This window comes from Schistocerca piceifrons, chromosome 3, assembly GCF_021461385.2.
Source record: "Schistocerca piceifrons isolate TAMUIC-IGC-003096 chromosome 3, iqSchPice1.1, whole genome shotgun sequence".
NCBI lineage: Eukaryota > Metazoa > Arthropoda > Insecta > Orthoptera > Acrididae > Schistocerca > Schistocerca piceifrons.
The window spans coordinates 824,968,844-824,989,920 of NC_060140.1; the positions used below are offsets into that span (position 1 = coordinate 824,968,844).

A 21,077-nucleotide genomic window follows, 5' to 3' on the forward strand; every position below is an offset into this window, starting at 1 on the left:
TGTAACATTTCTAGATTCAAAGAAAGCTTTTGACAATGCTGACTGGAATACACTCTCTGGAATTCTAAAGGTAGCAAGGACAAAATACAGGGAGCAAACAGTCATTTACAACTTGTACAAAAAACAGACTGCAATTATACTATTCAAAGGAATTGAAAGGGAAGTATTAGTTGAGAAGGGAGTGAAAATGCATTGTAACCCACCCCAAAGTTATAACGTTATTCCACATGTAGACTGAGCAAGCTGTAAAGAAAAGTACAGAGAGATTTGGAAAGCAAAGTTCCAAGAGGTCTGCCGATGGCATTAAAATTCTCTCAGAAACAGCAAAGGATTCAGAAGAGCAGTTTGCAGGAATATATAGTGTCTTGAAAGGATACAACAACATGAAAATCAACAAAAGTAAAGTGTCCTTCAAAAAGTGTGTCATTTTGAATTGTGCAGTACATTTTTATTTGTTAGTTGATCACTCTGAGGTGTATCATTTTGGTTTCCATCAACATTCAGATTTCTGCTTCAGTTTGGATTTCTCACATTTCTTCACAGTATGCCTGATCATGTAGCAGTTTACTACTGTGCAGCACATGCCAATAGTGAAAACATTTTATCAAAACATAGAAAACTATACAACAATTGTGAGAAATCTTTGGGTGATTCTACTGTGCAATGTAAAAAAAAAAAAAACCTCACCAATTTGCGGACTTGTTGCAAAGTTCAATGAAATTGATTCAGCAGAGAACATTAAGTGTTCTGGGTATCCTTATTCTGGCCAATCTGTGCAAAATATTGTGGTGGTTTGTGACAGTGTGGCTGTTAGTCTTTTCACTATTCCCAAGAACTGGGCATAGTACAGCAAATTCTCCAGTATGATCTCTATTACCACTCTTACAGTATTCAGTTAGTGCAGTAGCTGAAAGAATCTGATCATGAGAAGAGGCAATATTCTGTTCAAGGGTTTTTGAGAAGACAACAGTTTTGCAAGTATCATCATCTTTAGTGACAAGGTTCACTTCCACTTAAATGGATTTATGAATCAACAGAGCTGCCATATTTGGGGTCTAGGAAATTTTTGCATGGTTCATGAAAGGGAAATGTATTCACAGGAAGTGGCAGCATGGTGTGGCTTTCAGTGGGTAGCATCACTAGCACTTATTTTTCTGAAGATGAGACAGGACAAGCTGTGATAGTTAAATGGAAACTGATCCATGTGATGATTAGAGATTTTTATGGCCTCATTTCAATGTAATGGACAGTCAAGAGTTGTGATTTCAGCAGTATGGTGCCACTTGTCATTCTTCCCATGAAATGATTGAATTGCTCCAGGAGCAGTTACCAGATTGCCACATCTTGTGTAATGGCAACCAACCAGGTCATGTGACTTAACCCCTTGCAATTTCTTCTTTGGGGTTACCTTAAGGGGACCACACCCTGCCTATCTAACCCATGTTAATTTAGGCAGTATTTGACCCATTTCTGAAAAAACTATTTGATGCAGGCCCGTAATATTTTTACTGTATGTTACATGGTGCTAATAGAGTCAGCTGTACTAAAATCTACTTTATCCATTTTATAGTTTTTAAAAAATACTTTTTTAAATTAACAAAAAATATTAAGATTTTTCCTTCAGAAAATTTTTTTTTGTGAACTTCCTAATGGGGGACTATTCATGAATGTAGACCAGAGTCTCTGAAAATTTCATTCATTTATCTATGATAGTTTCTGATATAATGGGGCATATGTACTGAAAATTTTAGTTTGCGGGAAATTGACTTTAAAGAAAAAACTTTTAAAATTTGTTACTTACAGTTAATTAAAACTCTCCTGTTGCATATGATGGCCCTTCTTTGGCCTTTAGCAGGTCTTCCAGTTTCTTTTTCACCTTCCTGGATGTTTGTCTTGCTTTCTTGGCCATATTAGATGCAGACCTGTCTGCATTGGCTATCCTCATTTTATTGCAATGTTGCAGCCCAGTGATCATACTTTCACCAGGATTAGCTTTTTCAGTACACAACACTTTTCAATATTACCACAACTGAATGTAATATCAGCATCATTAACTCCTAGTTTCATTGTATGCCCGCCTACAAATGCAGTTTTAGGAAGGCAGTTCCAAATTATGCTGTTGAAACATTCATTTGGGTTCTGTGTCTGCCCATGCAGCCAAGTGTCTGAAAATGGGTTTAATTGCTGTAATAACAGCAGCAGGAAGAGAATGCTGGTGAGAATAAGACTCTCCAGTTGCCTGAGCCCTATTGTATTTGCACCACAAATTTTCTCCTGATGGACACAATCCACGACATGTCTTATCATCAGTTGAGGACTTATGGAAGAATATGGCCCAAATATCTCTCTTCATTGCCTCCAGATTTTCTTTATCCCTCCTAATTGCCTGCTCACAGTATACCTGCAAGTTTTCTATTTAAGTTTTAGTTAACCAACCCTGTCCGGTCAACAATTTTCCATCTTCTAAGGTTTTTCCTCTCATATCAACCGTTAGTTTTCTCAACCTTGTTCCCAAACACTTTTGAACATGGCCTGCACATTCTATTTTGCGAATAATGGCATCTCCACATGGCTTAGAGTTGACAGTGTGTTGGTTGACAGTGGGTGACAGAAAAGTGTGCATGGCACAAACACACACTGTAGGAAAATGCTCTTTAAATACTCGAAAAAAAAAATTCAGCAAAATCCTTTTCAGAGTACTTAAATATAACCTAAATCTATCGAAATATGATGAAAACTGAAAATCAATTTTTTTTTACCTGAACCAGTGGAGTGGAGCGTTGCACAGAAGTGAAATGCAGATGATAAATAGTTCAGACACGAAGAAAATAGAAGCACTGAAATGTGGTGGTTCAGAAGAATGCTGAAGATTAAAAGGGTTAATAGAATAACTTATGAGGAACTGGAGAGAAAAGAAATTTTATGGCACAACTTGACTAAGAGAAAGGATCAGTTGATAGAAGAAGTCTTGACACATCAAGCTATGGAGAAAAGCAGGAGGGAGCGGGATTGTAGAGGGACAGAATATTTGAACAAAATAATCAGGTTCAAATGGATGTAGACTGTACTAGTTATTTGCAGAAATGAAGAGGTTGGCATGTAACAGAGCAATGTGGAGAACTGCACTGAACCAGTCTTTGTACAGAAGACCACAACAATATACTGATGAGCATAAAAGTAAGTGAGTAGTTGTATCTTTAAATGTTTTGGGAATTTGCTTGAATAAAAAAATCTTAATACTGATGCAAACTGCAACAAGAAATAAAAACTGTGGTCTTAATTGTGTACATCTGAGCAAATGTCAGTTATGCTTCTTCTCTAATCAGATCACAAAAGATAAAGATTCAGTACCAAAATACATGGAATCATTTCTGAAGCAAAATGGTTTATTCCTTATCTTTTTTTTAATCTTAAACTAACATATTCAGTGAAGCTCTATGCAGATTGTGATGGCAGTTCAGAATTGTCAATGTGCTCTTCTATGAAAATGCCTCACCACAAGTGAAATTGCAATTTCTCCCAACAGTTTCAACTCAGAAATTTTTGGTCACCAACACTATAACTTTGATTTGGCTTCTTGCTTATCACAGTTTCATAAAATTGTAAGATTTTCCCAATGAACAATATTTCACAGTGATGAAGAGCTGAAATAAGTGGTCACTGCCTTTCTCAATCATCTGGCAATGGAGAAGGCATGAATATAAAGCAGGGATAAAAAGAGACCCTTACTACACAATACAGCTAGTGTTTGAATTTACTGAGGATTATCTAGAGAAGCAATACAAGTTATATAGTTGTGATATAAAATATTTTTACTAGTTATATTGTGATTGTAAAAGGTGTATTACTTTCTGGAGACCAACTATGATTACATGGTCCAGGATAAAATAATTCTGTAACAATGACTTTTCTGTTTTTAACATTTACAAAACATACCTGGAGTTTTAGTTTGTCATGGCTATCACCACCAGCAAACAATTCTGCAAGGCCTGACAAACCTCCTTCAGTTACAAACTGTGCCTGAGCAATTGGAAAATTGCGAATAAGGCAAGATAAGGCAAACAGTGCACGAGAACGAACTGTGGGATCTGTGTCTAGTGCAACAGCACGAACGAGTGCTGGAAGTGCACCTGCCTCTAGCAGAGCAATCTGCACTCTAGGATTGCTCTGCGCTGCTGAGCCCAATAAGTGTGCTGCGACTGAACGTAGTCGCGGAGAGGTGGCATTCAGCAATGGCAGTATCTCCAAAATCCTAAAAACAAAGGGAAGGTTTCGCCATGTGATCATTTCTGTGGAATAATAAAAAAAAAAACACACACACACACACACAAACAAAAAAATAATCGCACTTCTTTGCTCATTATGATATGCTCGATTTATTATTTATTTCAGATGGTTATTCTTCTGCTCTACCAGATCTGTGACTAAAATAAATGAAATGTAATTAGTTTATTATTATTATTGATGGAATCACTTTTTACTATGCATATTCATATGTAAATATGCATCTTTATAAACATCTGATGTTTACGGTTTACTGCAGCAGAACTACATTAGATAAAAGTCAACAATAATGACAGGTGCTAACCATAAGAAATCAAAACCAACAGATTTTATCCCCACACAAATGCACTCCACTACTCCTTATTCCAAGAATCCTGCGAATAATCAATGTCTATACATAAAACTTTTACAGTTTGCTAATAGAGAGACAGAGGTACAGTTATAGAAAAAACCGTAACACATATAGCATTACTAGCCTGTCAATAGACATGGAACAATGGCGTTGATGATAATCTTAGAATTAACTCTTATGCTGAAGCAAGAAGTCTTACAATGGAATATCCAAGCTCAAGAAGCTAAAATGAAATAAAAATGATTTCAAAATACAGATATGTATGTGTATTCTACTACCCATCAAAGTTATTTACCTGCAAAAATAGGGCATTCATGTCCAATCGATGTTAGAACGTTAATGTTTTTAAAACCTACAGAAGCACAAGTAATTTTCAAATTGACAAACCACAGGTCATGCCACATGATCAGTATTTCATCATATGCCTTCATTTTAGTATCAACAACTAATTTTCTGTACTGAGATAATGAGCAGCTTAACATGTGTGTGGCGCAGATTTGATTATGAAGATGATATTCCTTTTGGATCATTTGATAATGTGATTGCTGTGGTTTCTGATACTGGATTACTGCAGTCTGGATACAACGAAAAAGATGCAGCCTTTTTCAAATCTGTGCTTCGTACCTGTGTTTTAATCGCTTCACTGAAACACCACATTTGCACACCAGTGACAAGGGAAGACAACACAGCAACTTCTATTTTGGGAAATATTACTCTTTAAATAATTTGTTCATGAACATCTAATGTTTCAAGCAAATGTTAAGCTTTTTATGAAATAACACCTTATTCATGATTCACATGAATATGCTGGTCACAGCTGTACATCACACGGCACTGCTTCATCAGTGACTTGTGCTTCCGGAGTCCTTAGATTCGTTAACCTTCAAACATTGATTGTACACACATGTAGAATTTTGCTGATAAATAAACTTGGTGGGTGACAGAACACTTATCTTCATACTTTAAAATAATTTTTATTCAGTTTCAGCCATTTAAGCAGAAGTTACAACAAGGCTATCACTTCTTGGGACCATGTGTAACAAAGGAAAAAAGGAAAACAGTCTGCAGAAAGTTAAATCAAGAGTAAATGAACAATTCAATTTCAGTGAACTGCTTTGATCTTCATTTTTTAAAGATCCTTTTTCAATATCCATTTGTGCAGACAGCACATCATCGTTGCTCCCTCTGCCATCTTTATAAAAATTTATTGCATACTATAATTTATTTACTGCAATAATGTGCTCATACTTTTTACCAGGTAGAAGTGTCACACTGAAAGCACAGAGATTGATAGAGATAATCTAACCAAAAACTAATTCTTATTGTTATTTAAGAATATTTCTTAAACTATTTAATTTAAATTATAGATTTCTATTAATTCATTAAAAAATTCAGTGAAATTTTATCCAATTTAGAGTAAGTACTCACCCTCCTGCTTGAACAAACTCCTTTGCATTGTCCACTTGGTGCACCATATATTCTAGATCAGTCAAAATGGCTATTAATTCATCTTCACCCTCATCCTCTTTCAGTTCACTTGCTCTGAACTTTGCAAGCAACTCATTCAATAATTCTAGATCAGTTTTTATATTCAAATTTAATTCTTCAAATTTCTTTTTCAATTCATCATAGGATCTAAATCTCTTCCGCACTCGTTCAATGTCCTGCAAATAAATGTTATCCACTAATTGTTTTGTCGGAATGTTGCTATCACACTGATATCTACTTCATAAAATAAAATTTACCCCTAAATTTCTTGCCAAAAAGTGCTGTTTAAAAATTCTGCACAGGAGCATAGAACAAAAATTATAGAATCTAGTTTTCCATCAGGTGCAGCTGATCAAAATTTTTTTGTCAGTTATTTGTAAACAGTTAACAGCAATGAAACCTTCTTGTTAGTACTGTTCTGATAAAAGCAAGTGAATAAGCAACCTGAATAGTTTGATACCCACACCTGATCTCAGATTGGAGAACACCATGCACGACGGAAGATTAAAAAAGCTGTAAAAATGTACAAGTGAATAAGCAATATGAACAGTCTGATAGCTATGCCCAGTTTCAGTGCAGAGAACAATGTGCACAACAGAAAAACTGTAGGAGTACTAGTAGGGTGGTGATGTGAACACAAAACCCATTGCCCAGAATCCATGTGACCAACTATCAGTGTACTCTGCTTAGCGAACAGGGCTCTGGAGAATTATTATTGCTTTACTCAATATTTGGTAGTCAGAGGAAATGCTCTACCTCTGTCAAGAGTATGAATTGTAACTGGAATTTGAGGTTTTTAAATCGTCCAGGGACATTAAAACTACTTACAATACTCTGTCTTGGCAATATCAGAAGGATCTCGCAGAAGATAAATAAACCATGAAGAATCACTGGTGATTCTGGATTTCTAACTAATATTGAAGCCAACTAATGTAGTAACAATTTCCATAACAAGAAGAAAAGCCAAGGGGACAAATATTTATGGGAATATTTCTTGACAGTATAACACGAAGAGTAAGTAACAGGGTAATGAAGCATATATACATGAAGTGGGAAAATAAAATAAAAGGCTGTACCAGTTTACACTACCACTGACATGAAAAGAGCATGGAAGGAGCCTAATAATGATTATGTTTTGTGCAGCTGAAAAAAATAAAGCAGAAGAATCCAAAGTTGTCTATAATGTACTTCAACAAATGCTAAGTAAATAAAATAATAGTCATAGGTAATTTCATTCTGAGATAAGAGTGCACTAATTGGAAAGTTATCAATTCAACACATAGCAGAAGAATGGGAGGACATACTATTAATGAGAATGGAAAAGTATCAAGAACGTTTTTGACTTTCAATGGATTGAAAATAACTAACTCATTTTTTCAGAAATGCAATATCCCACAATATATGTCCCTTATGGACTATATTATCAGCAGGAAAATGGATGGAGAAGCAAGAGACACATAAGTATCTTGATGATGTGTTACAGCATCTGATCACTACTTTGTAATATTGGAGGTATTCAATATGCAAAAGGAGGAGTGATACAAAAAGGAAAAACATGAAAAGAGGCTTATAAAGTATTTTTGCTCAGTGAAGACATGTGACACAGGCATGTCCCAAAAGAGATTGGACAACAAACTTGCACAGTTAAAATAAAAAATAAAAAAGGCAATGATGGTGAAGAACGGTGAAATGAAGATTAGGCTTTAATGTACTACTGAAGACAAGGTCATTATACGCTGCATCGATTAGAATAACAAAGTGACTGACAGTTAATTGTTTGCACAAGATGTTAAACCTATAATATCCATCCGCTCCAAACTGAAGTGGCTTAAGACATGTTTCACCTTGCACATGTCATTGCAGCTCACCTAACTTGCAGCAATTTAAGCTGTACTCTTAGATTCCTGCCTAACTACACACTCAGAAATCACCATGTATTCTGAAATAAACAGCAAAATATTTGTGACAATGAAGAATAAGCTGCTTGTTTCACCCATGGTTATTTAAGTTGTTCTTAAGTCCCCACCTAACCACACACTCAGAAGTTACCACATATTCAGAAATAAACAGCCAAATATTTATTTCAGTCACTTTCTAATCAGACAGAAATATAAATAACTTTGAATATTGCAAAACATACTTGTATAGCATTCTTAAGAAAGTCCCAGGATACATTAACAATGGTAAGATGTAGAAAGTCTCTCATGAAGGCTTATATTGTTGATGCATCATTAAATGACATTTAGTGATGAGGATGAGTTTTGTGATAAATCTTCACTGTGCCATTACCTTGAAATGGCATACTGCAGGTTATAATACAAAACAGATAGATATGCCAAAATAAATATGGGGTCTGCCACAAGAAATGACTTTCATTTTGCAGCAGGTTTAACAGCTTCAGTTGTTTTCAGGACAGCTACCATAGCAACAATCAATTTGTGATCAGAGCACAAGTTTGGTCCCATCTTCTATTCTGTCCACAGTTGACATATCACTCTACTACTTCAGCTGCTGTTTATCAGTCAGCTGTGAATAACAATGAGGTATTAAACATAATTGTTGTGTTTTGTTCTTATGTGCTTTGTTTGCCTGTGAGGTATGTTTCTTTTATGGAATGTGCAACGCTAACTGTAAAATTGCTTAAAGAAGTGATAAGACTATTAGGGTCTTGTAAAGCAAACTCAATACTGTAATGCGAAGTTCTATGTGAAATGTGTAAACGGGGCATGAAAGCAACTGACACTCTTGACATGGAAGTGCTAACAGAAGTCAAAAAAGCCTTAAAAAACAGGAACATGTGAATCGTTATTGTTGTAAATGCGACCATTCCAGTCGTGGGGTGGCCATGAATGAAAGTGCAGCGGGACCGAACAGGAGCGGCCCGCGAACAAACAAGATGGGCGAACGGAAAAGGGTGGACACACACAATGACAGATGACTGAGCAAGACACCAAGAACAGCAACACACAAGAAGCAATGGGGTCACAAGAGAAAACCTCACGAAATCAACAACATCCACTCGGACACGGAAATAAGCAAAGTAAACACGATGTCTGCAAGCAAGATATCGAGAGACTCATGCGAATATCAGACTGCCTGGCTAAGTGATAGGCAGGATAGGGTACATCGCTACTGGCTGCTGGGACCACATGCTCCACAGTGGCGCCCTCACATTATACACGGGCCAGAAGCGTGCACAGCCATGGCTTATGGTGCGATGGCTGCAGAGACCTCTAGTGGTAATCGTGGTCCATGCCGTCTGGCGCAGATTCAAAACCTGCAGCACTCAGTACCCGAGTTATATTTATTTAGCATACAGTCAAGTGGCTGCTTCTTAAATAAATAAATAAATACTGATTTAAAAACTGCTTCCTCTACTGTATATGATGGCTAATATTAAAAACGAATATGTTATTATAAATGGCATAAATAAGGAACTTTTAACCTGCTATGGTTTGATCTCTCATCTCAGAGTGTTGCAATTATGTTACCATGTGCTGGAAAACTAACAGTGCCGAAGTATGGCAACAAGCCATAGTAATTGTGATAAGAACTGTGAAAATTATGGGTGGATAATTCTGCTGGATACTGCATGCAAATTACATGCCACAAATTTGAATAATGTACTGTAAATTATATCCAAATGTCTGCTATGTGATGAAGAAATGGGCTTTACTTAGAGAAAGTCTGCAGTAGCAACTGTAGTGTTTGTGGTAACAAAAAAATTAAATATGATGAGAAATTAACAGAAGAAAATCATCTAGCTTCATAATCTACATAAAAGCTGTAAATAATTTTAATAGAAGAAAAAACTGTTAAATATAATGGAAATAAGAGGTTGTTGTTTACATCTTACAGATGCCCTGAGAAGCCTGTATGAAGATTTAAAGATTTAAATGGTAAATTAATTCAGCTTAAGTTGAAAAAAACAAAAATGATAAATTAATTCAGCTTATATTGAAAAAAAAAACAAAGGTGGTCATGCAAGGGTGCAGTGTATGACGAACAGTCTTAAAACGTACCTGGATTATGCATTAAAAAAAATGGAAAGCTCAATTTGGCACAGGTGTTTTGAAAGACTAGCACAATTTTAAACATGCCCCTTATACAGAAACAATCTGACATTTTTGGCAGAAAGAGATGACAATTTACAAAAAAGAATTTACTCATTGCGCAGAATATGCAAAAAAAATATCATTTGCAGGTACCAAAATGAAAAACTTAAACTATGATTTTTAAGGTAAAAACACCCCATGAGCACGAAAACTGCATGATGAAGTATTTAAACTAGTTAAATAACTTAATTACTTCAGTTGTCGCATTAAAAATGGTAAAGATGTATAGGTATTGCTCACAGCACAATTTACAAAACAGACACTCACAGGACACCATGCAGTAACCATTTATTTTACTGAATACAACAGCAAATTATCACTTGACAACTGATAAACTGAGAACTAACTGACTGGGGGTTCCCACACAGACAGATTGTGAATGCTATACTGGCTTTCACACTACATCTACAAATCTTTGCCATATCTAGGCAGTATTTTTCAGTCGATATGGCATGCAGATGTGTTCAAATAGTCCGAAAGGCGCTCATAAAATCTTGCAAGTTAAGTATGGGATAGCGGTTCAGTAGTGTTCATGCATTCAACGTCCAATAATCCCCACTGGGCCTCCATTTGTCATCTCTCTTCCTAACAAGGTGCAGTGGCGATGCCCATCAATCAGGTAACATCAATCTGACTTTCTGTCCGTCACTTACAAGCGATGGGACAACATGAGTGGGGGAGCTTGCTCAGGTGTCTGCATGTGGATGGAAGTATTGCCTTTACCAACATACTCTGCCTCTTGTCCCTACAGCCTTTGCTTGTTTTAACCAGGCGAATGTCTCCCTACTTTACCACTCTGCATGCTGTCTCGTCTGTCCGATTCCAGCACTGATAATTGTTTCTGCATTGCGCCCAACAGTAGCTTTAGAATGTGGAGCTGCTCATTGACAGACTTTCTTGGCTCCTGTCATATAACCATGGCTTCTGCTGGGTTGCGGCTGTCAGCTACCTGTGTTATTGCTAAGGCAACTGTCTGCCCCACTTCCGGTGTACTTTGTCAGCGATTGGCACAACAGAACTAATGTCATCCTGCCCACAAGTGACTAAAGCCATTTTCACTGACGGCGGCAGCTGCATGAGCCACAAATGCAGCAGCATCTCATCTGACATTGCTGCCTCCTTCACAGTATGCCGGAGGTGCCACCAGAATTCGGAAAGCATCGTCGCTAATTTATTCTGACTGTAGAACCTGCTGCATCCATTGGTCTGAAGATTTCCCCATGTGCTGGATCAACATGTCTCAAATGCTGATACTGATTGTGTGTAGGAGACTTCAAAATGACATCCAATACTGTCTCCACTGCTCGAGCCTCTACGCTATTAACTGCCACTGCTAACTTTGTATAGTCATTTGTGACACTGTTCTGCATAAATACTAGCTCTAACATTGCAAACTAAAGTATGGGCTTCTCCAGCAGGAACTTTGGCATTTAAGTTTTCATCATCAGTTTGGCGGACATGCTGGACTTCCCAGTTCCTTTGTCTTTGTCTAGCTCCTCCTGTAAGCATAAAAGTTGTTTTTCCATCCGGTCTCAACCATCACCATCACATGAAGTCACCATCTCACTTTGCGCTATGCTTCAATTTGCTGTTTTCTTTTTTGCTTTTGGGGTCACCATTTTATAGGTATTGCTCATAGCATAGTCTACAAAACACACACTTATAGTATACAGTATAATAACAGTGTATTTTTTTTACTGGTTACAACAGAATATTATCACTTGACAAACAGACAAATAAAGAACTAACTGAAGAAACTCACAAAGAATAAACCAGTAAACACTATTCTGCTGGTCGACCAAAGAAATATTATGTCTCTTCACTAGTTGTCTGTAACTGGTGCTTCCCACATATGTGAAGAAGAAACTATCAGAATTCAGAAATTGAGGTAGGACAGTGAAGTCACTTTCAAGAATATATATATAATATCAATGAATATGTAGCAAAATGAAAACACATTAACAAAAATCATCAAAGATTAGGCCTACCTTGAGGTACTCTCTCAGTACTTCAAATACAGAATAACAGTTGTGTGATGATTCAGGAAAGTATACATAGTTGACCAAGGCTGAAATGCTCTTCTGAAATTACTACACTACTAAATTGTATTCATAATTAATGTTCCAGTTACTTAATGCTGCAAAAAGGGAACTACTGTTCTGAATGACATCAAATTAGAAAAACGCATATTATTGATGAAAGGAGAAACACCATGGACCAAAAAAAATGTAATGAAAATTTCACCAACTGATGACACTTTAAGTGTCAGAATATGTGCACCAACAGACATACAGCACACATTTGTTGCTCAGTTTGCATCCTAGATGCCCAATCTGACTGTCTCCATGAAGGATCGCATGATGCTGGTAACACTCTTTACAAGAACAGTGGCTGTGTGCGAGTAGTCCTGCAGAAGTTCTGGACACTCAAGGGCATGAAAATAGGCATTGGTCTGACATCTGCTAGGGTCTGGAGAAAATGATTACAAAATTCGAAATGATAGGTTCTTCTGAAGTACAGTGTGGGAGAATGAGGAAAGCAGTTGATCCATGTCTGTCAAATACGTGGCCACAGCACTGCAGGAGGGGTCAAGTGGTGGTGCACAAACATGTAGTCCACAGGAAACTGCCTGAACATTGGACATGCTTGCGAGCTTGGTGCATAAAATCCTGCGAAAAATTCTGCATTGCTATCCATACACAATCAACCAAGGAGCTGCTTCCTGCTGACCTGCCAGCAAGACAAATGTTCACTCCGGAATTTCTTGCTCACATGGAAGTGGACAATGAATGGCAATGGAGTATGTTGTGGACAGACGAAGCCCATTTCCATCACCAAGAACATGTCAATATGCAGAATTGCAAAACATGGGTATTCGTACACATCTCAACCAGTACCACTTCTCTCTGCATAGGTGACTGTGTGGTGCAGGTTGACAGCATTGTTTATTATAGGGACACTTTTTTTTTTTAAGGAGATGAGTCCTGCGGTTCTTGGTCCTGGTAAATGCTACGAATGTTGTTTGCACAGCAATGTCATTCCAACCCTTCAACAGCATGGATCTCTGCATTTTTATGCAAGATGGCTCTCCTCTGCACATTGCATAGCCAATGAAGTGGCTGCTGCAGAGACATTTTTGGAAATGCTAGATTTAACAGCCATCATTTCCTTGCAGCCTGGCCACCCAGATCATGTTCAGTGCTCCAACTATGAATGTAGCTGAATTGAAGCACGCCTTGTACAACACATTCTGAATGTGACCCCCGAGACCCTTCGATCTGCTGTGGAACATGCTGTTTCTTGATTTCCAGTTGTGACAGGAAACAATGGACAGCTTAATGTACATGTGTTGCATCAGTCTCACAACAATTAGAAACCGATATATTTTTGCTTTTTCTCTAGTTTTTGGTCACAGTACCATTAACAATCAACGTTGTTTTGCCTTTTATGCAGTTTTTGGTCCCGGGGTAATTAAAAACTGATCTCATTTTGCTTTTTATGCAGTTTTCAGTCTCATGACAGTTGAAAACCATTTTTTCCCATCTGTTGTGGTACAATCTTGCCTTAGTGGATGGGGCTAACCTAACTAACAACTGTTGACTGCCGAACTCGTGCAGTCATGCACACTGAACAGTTGGAGCGGGGTAAAGTGCAACTCAGACCACAGCTGTTATACTGTGATTCATCCCCGATTTGTAGCCATCCCCATTTACATTAAGACACTTACAGTTCCATTATTGGTAAAATTTTGTTCAATTATGTTTTTGTTCCATGATGTTTCCTCCTGTGCCAAAAACATGTTGTTCAACTTTGACATCATTCTGAGCAGTGGTTCTCTTTCTACTGACTAACACAAAGTCCACAGTAAAATTTCAAGGATGTTTCTGTAAACTCCTTGCACTCATAACAGGAGGTTGCCCAAGAGATGGAGACTTGCCATTCTTTTTCAATTATGTGTTTAAAAAATAATACAAAAACGGCGCAAGGAATTAAAACTTCAGAACTTGTGTATACTTTTCGGGCATTTGGACTGAGAAGAATGGTGTGGGAATAGGCTGTTTAGTTTATGTGGATGATGCAGCCATAATGACAGAAGATTTTGAAATGGCAAACGAACAAATTCATGTACTGAAAGATGTAGCAGAATAACGGGTTTACAACTATGTTTTGGAAAAGCAGAAATAATGTCAGATATCAAGGTCAATACACGCTAATTAAACACCAGGTACAGAAAATGTGGGTCTATCCGTCAATATCTGGACAATGGATTACAGCTAATGGGCTAGATAAAAATGCCTTCAAAGCAGTAGCCAGAAAAAAGGAAACAGCTCTACACACTGTATGTACCATTTACAATAAAAAGTGCTTTTCAATGAAAACTGAAATGCATCGTAACAACTCTGTCATAAAACAAATGTGTATATACATGAGGGCTGTTTGAAAAGTAACGTGACTTTTCAAATTGCGTGGGCAACATACATTCGATTACCTATTTTTCTTTTCTTTTCTTTGTTATGTTAGCACACATATCCCGAATATATGTACACAGTTTTAAGAGTACAGCATATTTTGTTTGTTTTTGACAGATAGAAAGGTTAGAAGTATTTTAGTGTGCTCGGTGATTTTCGATTTTTTTTTTAAGAAGGAGCAAAGAATTTGCATCAAGTTTTGTGTGAAAAATGGAATAAAGTGCTCTGAAACACTTGAAATGTTGACAGTGGCATACAGTGAGTCTGCTTTAAGTCCCGACAAACCTCGCTCTGGATGCCCCATCATATCAACAACAGATGATAACATCGAAGCTGTAAAGAAAATTGTCTTCGAAAATCATTGAATTACCATAAGAGAAGTTGCTGAGGATGTCGGCATATTGGTCAGCTAGTGTCATGCAATTTTTTCAGATGTTTTGAGTGTGAGACATGTGTCAGTGAAGTTTGTTCCAAAACTTCTCAATTTTTATCAGAAGAACCGTCACATGAGCACCGCTCAGGAGCTCTTTGAATGACGTCAATGTTGGTAGTGCACTTGTCCGCGAAAGGCAAAGGTCCTGAGTTCACGTCTCAGTCTGGCACACAGTTTTAATCTGCTAGAATGTTTCATATCAGTGCACACTCCGCTGCAGAGTGAAAATCTCATTCTGGAAACATCATCAGGCTATGGCAAAGCCATACCTCCGCAATATCCTTTCTTCCAGGAGTTCTAGTTCTGCAAGGTTTGCAGAAGGGCTTCTGTGAAGTTTGGAAGGTAGGAGACAAGGTACTAGCAGAATTGAAGCTGTGAGGACAGGTCATGAGTCATGCTTGGGTAGCTCAGTTGGTAGAGCACTTGCCTGCAAAAGGCATAGGTCCCGAGTTCGAGTCTTGGTCCGGCACACAGCTTTAAGCTTTAATCTGCCAGGAAATTTCAATGCCAATGACGATCCTGCTTTGCTAAAAATGGTCATAACTGGTGACAAAAGATGGGTTTATGGTTATGATGCTGAAACCAAAGGCCAATTGTCCCAACGGAAGCATCCTGGAGAGCCAAGACCAAAAAAAGCAAGTTTGATCAAATGTCAAAGTTTTGCTCACTGTTTTTTTTTCAATTACTATGGTGTAGTGCATCATGAATTTTTGCCTCAAGGTTGTACGGCCAATAAAGAGTATTACCTTGACGTTATTCCCCACTTGCAAGAAGCAATACGCAAAAAAGTCCAGAATTGTGGAAAAACAATTCGTTGCTTTTGCATCATTACAATGCACCTGCTCATTCATCATCGCTTGTATGAGATTTTTTGACCAAAAACAACACGACAATCATGCCTCAGCCACCATATTCACTGGATTTGGTCCCCTGTGACTTTTTCCTGTTTCCAAAACTGAAGAGACCAATGAACAGATGAAGATTTTCAATGTTTGAGGAAATAAAAGCTGCATTGCTGGAAGTTTTCAAGGCTGTAGCAAAAAGTGCTTATGAGAAGTGCTTCAAGGATCGGAAGAAGCATTGGCACAAGTGTATTGTACCTGACGGGGATTACTTTGAAGGGGACAACATGAATACTGATGAATATCCAAACTTTTTTTTTTCATACAAATAGAAAGTCTCCTTACATTTTGAACGTATCTTGTATTTGTTTTGTCTGTTCTTGCAGATGTATCCAAAGAAACAGACACAATTTTGATCCAGCAGCCACTATGAATTAAGACACAAAGAAATTACAGATATTGTCTATGAATGGGTACTGTTTTAAATCAATGAAGAAAGTTGAAAATTTGTGCTGGGCCGGGATTCAAACACAGGTCCCCTGCTTACTAGGCAGATGTGCCATCCGGACACAGTGGTCACCACTACCCAAGCACGTTTTCCATCAGACCCTAATTCTCTAATTATCCGCAAACTACTAATGTAATGCCCCTTGACAATTATCCTCATTCCTTATGGCATTTCGCAAGAGACCCAGGTTCGAACCCTGGTCTGGCATAAATTTAAATTACAGACACAATGGGCCACCACAGAGTTTGTTTTTATGGCCGTATCCAAAGAATGAATGATACTGAATGAAAGAAAAACAGAACATAACAACACTATGGTACATGAATATCACAACAATGATTATACAACTGGAAGAGGTGCAAAACCATGATATCTTTAGAATAGCTGTAGTGATGTTTGGGACTTTCTGATATGAGAAACAAATAACTGGTGCAAATGGTCAGAGGAGCACACTGATGGACAGCATGGCTTTAAATGAAAAATCAAAAATTGAGAACAACTTTTAGAATAGACAATAACCTCTTCTGTTGTTATAGAATCTTCAACACTTTCTATATTCAAAATAGACTCCCTAATTCGTTCTTTATTTTCGGTAATATCGGAGTTTTCATCCTTGGCTGCTTCATCATATACAGGTGCAACAGCAGTAGCCCCTGGTCTCTCACTTGGATCAAGAAGTTTCGCTTCTGTCTCTCCTGTCTCCAGATTTAGTCTCACATGAAGCCCACTTGGTACAGACTGGCCTGGAATGAAAGAAAATAAAATACTAAAGAGTTACCTGGTGGCATATGTATTGTGCAGATGGATAAATGGTGTATTCTGAAACATGACAAGTATTTACAAGAACAGTCCTCCTTTTGGGCGAGAGAGAGAGAGAGAGAGAGAGAGAGAGAGAGAGAGAGAGAGAGAGAGAGAGAGAGAGAGAGAGAGAAGAAGAAGAACAAGAAGAAATAATGTCATGTACGACAAAACATTGTGCTAGGAATAAAAACCCAACATTATAAGTTTCCACCTTTATTTAGTATTGACAGCTGAAGTGAAACAATTGTAGTGTTTCAGCTGCTTAACAATTCCCTGCCATATAGTGAGCACTTTAATGTTGAGGATGTTTGCTTAAAGGTTCTCAGCAATCTGGATGTGTGACTTTGTAATTAAAAACTTAACGATACTTCAACTATTGATGTAAATTTAAAATTTAGATTCACATTCTTTCACTCATTCATAGTATTCTATAGATCCCATTACGAAGAACATTTTATGGTGTGGAATGAATTAAGATATACACTAACAAAGGCAGGCAGATCATAGAAAAGAAACTCAACATATACACCGCTTACTATTTGTGCTTACGCCAGCTAATTAGAAGGATAGCTTGCTATTTTGAAAACGGACTGCTGCTTCTTCATCACATGGAATAGCTGGTGTGCATCTCCTACCAGAATGAAGGCAGCTCAAAAACTCTGCATAATCAACACCAGATGTCAGCACTAGTGCGACAAGGTTCCTGTGTAACAATAGGTCATCCTTAGCAGTAAACATATGATGCATCAATGCTCCGAGTAAATATATTTGGTGTGAACATCTTTTGTTGTTGTTTCCATGTAGTGATTTGTGAAGGAGGGGGGAGGGGGGAGGGGGGGGGGGGAGAACAGAGATTTGAGCAGTGATTAAGTACTCTGTAAAGGAAGGGATGAAAACAAAGGAAATCCATGCCAATTTTCAGAACACACTGGGGTACTTTGCTCCTTCGATTGAACTCTTGCCTTGTAGACAAATGAGTTTAAATTTGGTTGGGACAGCTTAGATGATGATTCATATAGTGGTTGGCCTAGATAGACCACGACCCCAGAAATTATTGCAATATTCCATAAAATAGTCGTGGAGGATTGCCGACAAAGCGTGAGATATTGCTGAAGCTGTAGGGATATCATTTGGATGACCATATAACATTTTGACAGTGGAGTTGAATATAAGAAAATTATCTGCTATATGGCCACCACAACTCTTAATGAAGGATAAGAAATATATTACAATGGAAATGTCAAAACAGTATTTGACCCATTTTCAGAGCAACCACCAAGATTTTTTGTGTCAGTTTCTGACTGCTATTACACTCCATAGACAAAACAACTGTCAAAATAGTGGGTACATGCTGATTCACCACCAAAAAAGAAAGCTAAGGCAATACAGTCGGCTGGAAAGGTCACGGCATCAGTTTACTGAGATGCAAATGGGATCCTGGTGACAGATCGCCTTCCCACTGATCAAGCAATTATGAGACAATTATACGCTAACCACTTGGACCAACTACAGCAAAAGATACATGAAAAAAGCCTAGTTTTGGCAAGAAAGGAAACAATCGTTCATCAAGACAATGCCTGCTCACACATAAGTGTCATTGCCATAGCAGATAAACACAAACTAAGATATGAATTGTTGCCACAACCACCTTATTCACTTAATTTGGCTCCATCAACTTCCATCTACTCTCCAAGTGAAAAATTTTCCTCAGTGGATGGAGATTCTGTTTAGACAAAGAACTGATAACCGAAGTTGCAGGCCTGGAGGAATCTAATTTTTGAGATAGGATCAAGGCATCTGAATACTACTAGGCCAAGTGCACTAGTGTACAGGAAGACTACATTGAAAAATAAATACGTTTCACTGAGGGAAGTAATTTCTTTCTATTCCATTCTGAGAACTTTTCAAATTCCTCCCAGTTTATACTTACTTGGTTAAATTGGTATTTTTTTTCCACGTAAATAGTTATCTATATCTATAATACAGAGACCCTTCCACAACACACTGGTACTTGACATGCAGCACTACACTGAACACTTCAACTTGCCATGTTGTTAACAGAAAACGCAGGTTACCTGGAAAGTTTTCCGATAGTTTTGAAAACTGGTATTTTTATAGATTTTGATGTGCTGTTTTTGATTTTTCACTTTGCCACCTTGCATCTTTGCCACTCATACTACAACACTGCAAAAATGGTGCGCCAAAACAGTTTTTGGCAATATTCCTGACGCACTTTATGATGAAACAGTCATGTAATAAATTAAACTATTGAAAATTTCCTGTAATTTATGCAACAACCTTTCTTGTCACAAGTTTAGAGGGACAAGCTGCATGTGTCAAGGAACATGTAGCTTAGTGTTGCGGTGCATCCTTCTACGAAATTCTGCCAACAGAGCTGAAATACTCTGTGCCTGAATCATCAGTATGAGTTTATCATTCTACTGTGTCATTTGCATTTCAGGGCCATGGTTTCTAAGGAAATGAACTGCTTTAAAATAAATTTCACTACCAGGAAGTAAGGTGACTGAAGAGAATCAAAAAGAACTGGAGACATTTCGTAAGTCAAGTGTTCAAAGAAAAGACAACTGGGGCAAACTCTTGGAGTGACTGAGTCCGATACTGGTTCACGATGTGTGTAAAAAATGCTGTAATAATGAGAAATTAATCTCTGCATCTTTGCAAAGGGGAAATGGTGTCTCATTTTCCCATCCACAACCGCAATCCACTACCACAGTATTCTTATTGGGAGACCAAATATGGTGTATACCGTGCATAAATTGTCAATGAAAAACAGCATTTCAGAACTCACTAGAATTCATAATGAAGACTGGGGTCAAGCAGTTGTGGAACATCTCAAACATGTCAATGGTTGCACAATGTAATAAACAACAAAAAGGAAGTTCAAATAAAAAGATAGGGAAGCACAGGAGGAAGCATTACATTTTGTAATATTGCATTACATGTGGATTATGCCTGATGGGGATACCACAAAAAAACTGCACCACTGTACCTCACTGATGGTACAGAAATGAGTTTTTTTGCCCAGAATACATGTTGGCATAGACTTTGTGATGCTCTTACGCTTAAGTATTCATTTCTTGCAAAAAAGGTTACCGCATAATTTATAAGAAATTTTCTGTAGTTTCATTTATTACATATCGATTTTCATCATAAAAGATTGAGAAAGTAGATACTGTCAAAAACATGTTTTTGGGCACCATTTTTTTTCCATATGATGGCATGAAGAAAAGATACAAGGTGACAAAGGAAAAATTCAAAATTACAACACTGAAATCTATGAAAACACCAATTTTTAAAACTCCTGGAAAACTTTCTTCTAGTGAAAACTTTCCTCATAAACTACCAAATGACTGGACTAACACAGGAAATTAGAAACAACCTTTGGTGAAATCAAACGCAAAAGCTTCTACATTAAAGGTGCAGTGGAAATTCCACTGTTAAACGCGGTAGAGTGAACAGATGGGTGAACAGAGTACAATGACGGCCTCTACTAGGGGGAGGAACTGGCTGATGGTGTGACGAGAAGAAGATATTGAAGTCATATTGAAAACACAGGGGCTCCTGTGTTAGAGTCAGAATTTAACAGAGCCTCGGACAACTTGTCATGATATAAGGTAGGGTACATACAAAACATTCCTTTGGAATTTCTAAAATCACTTGGGAAGTGGTAACCAAATGACTATTCAAGCTGGTTGGTAGAATCTATGAATCTGGACTTCATACTTTTGGAAGACTATCATCCATACAATACTGACCACAGTAAG

At 37.6% G+C, this 21,077-nt stretch overlaps 1 protein-coding gene across 2 annotated transcripts in view; it reads right to left on the reverse strand.

Annotated features, from left to right (window-relative positions):
- LOC124788218 (nucleotide exchange factor SIL1) overlaps nucleotides 1-21,077 on the reverse strand; it is a 112,260-nt gene that overhangs the window by 57,886 nt on the left and 33,297 nt on the right. For both annotated transcript variants that reach the window (XM_047255398.1, XM_047255399.1), the window contains exons 2-4: nucleotides 17,011-17,234; nucleotides 6,065-6,300; nucleotides 3,937-4,252 (exon numbers count right to left, since the gene is read on the reverse strand). In XM_047255398.1, the coding sequence (XP_047111354.1) occupies nucleotides 3,937-4,252; nucleotides 6,065-6,300; nucleotides 17,011-17,234 (776 nt within the window). The remainder of the gene's footprint in view (nucleotides 1-3,936; nucleotides 4,253-6,064; nucleotides 6,301-17,010; nucleotides 17,235-21,077) is intronic.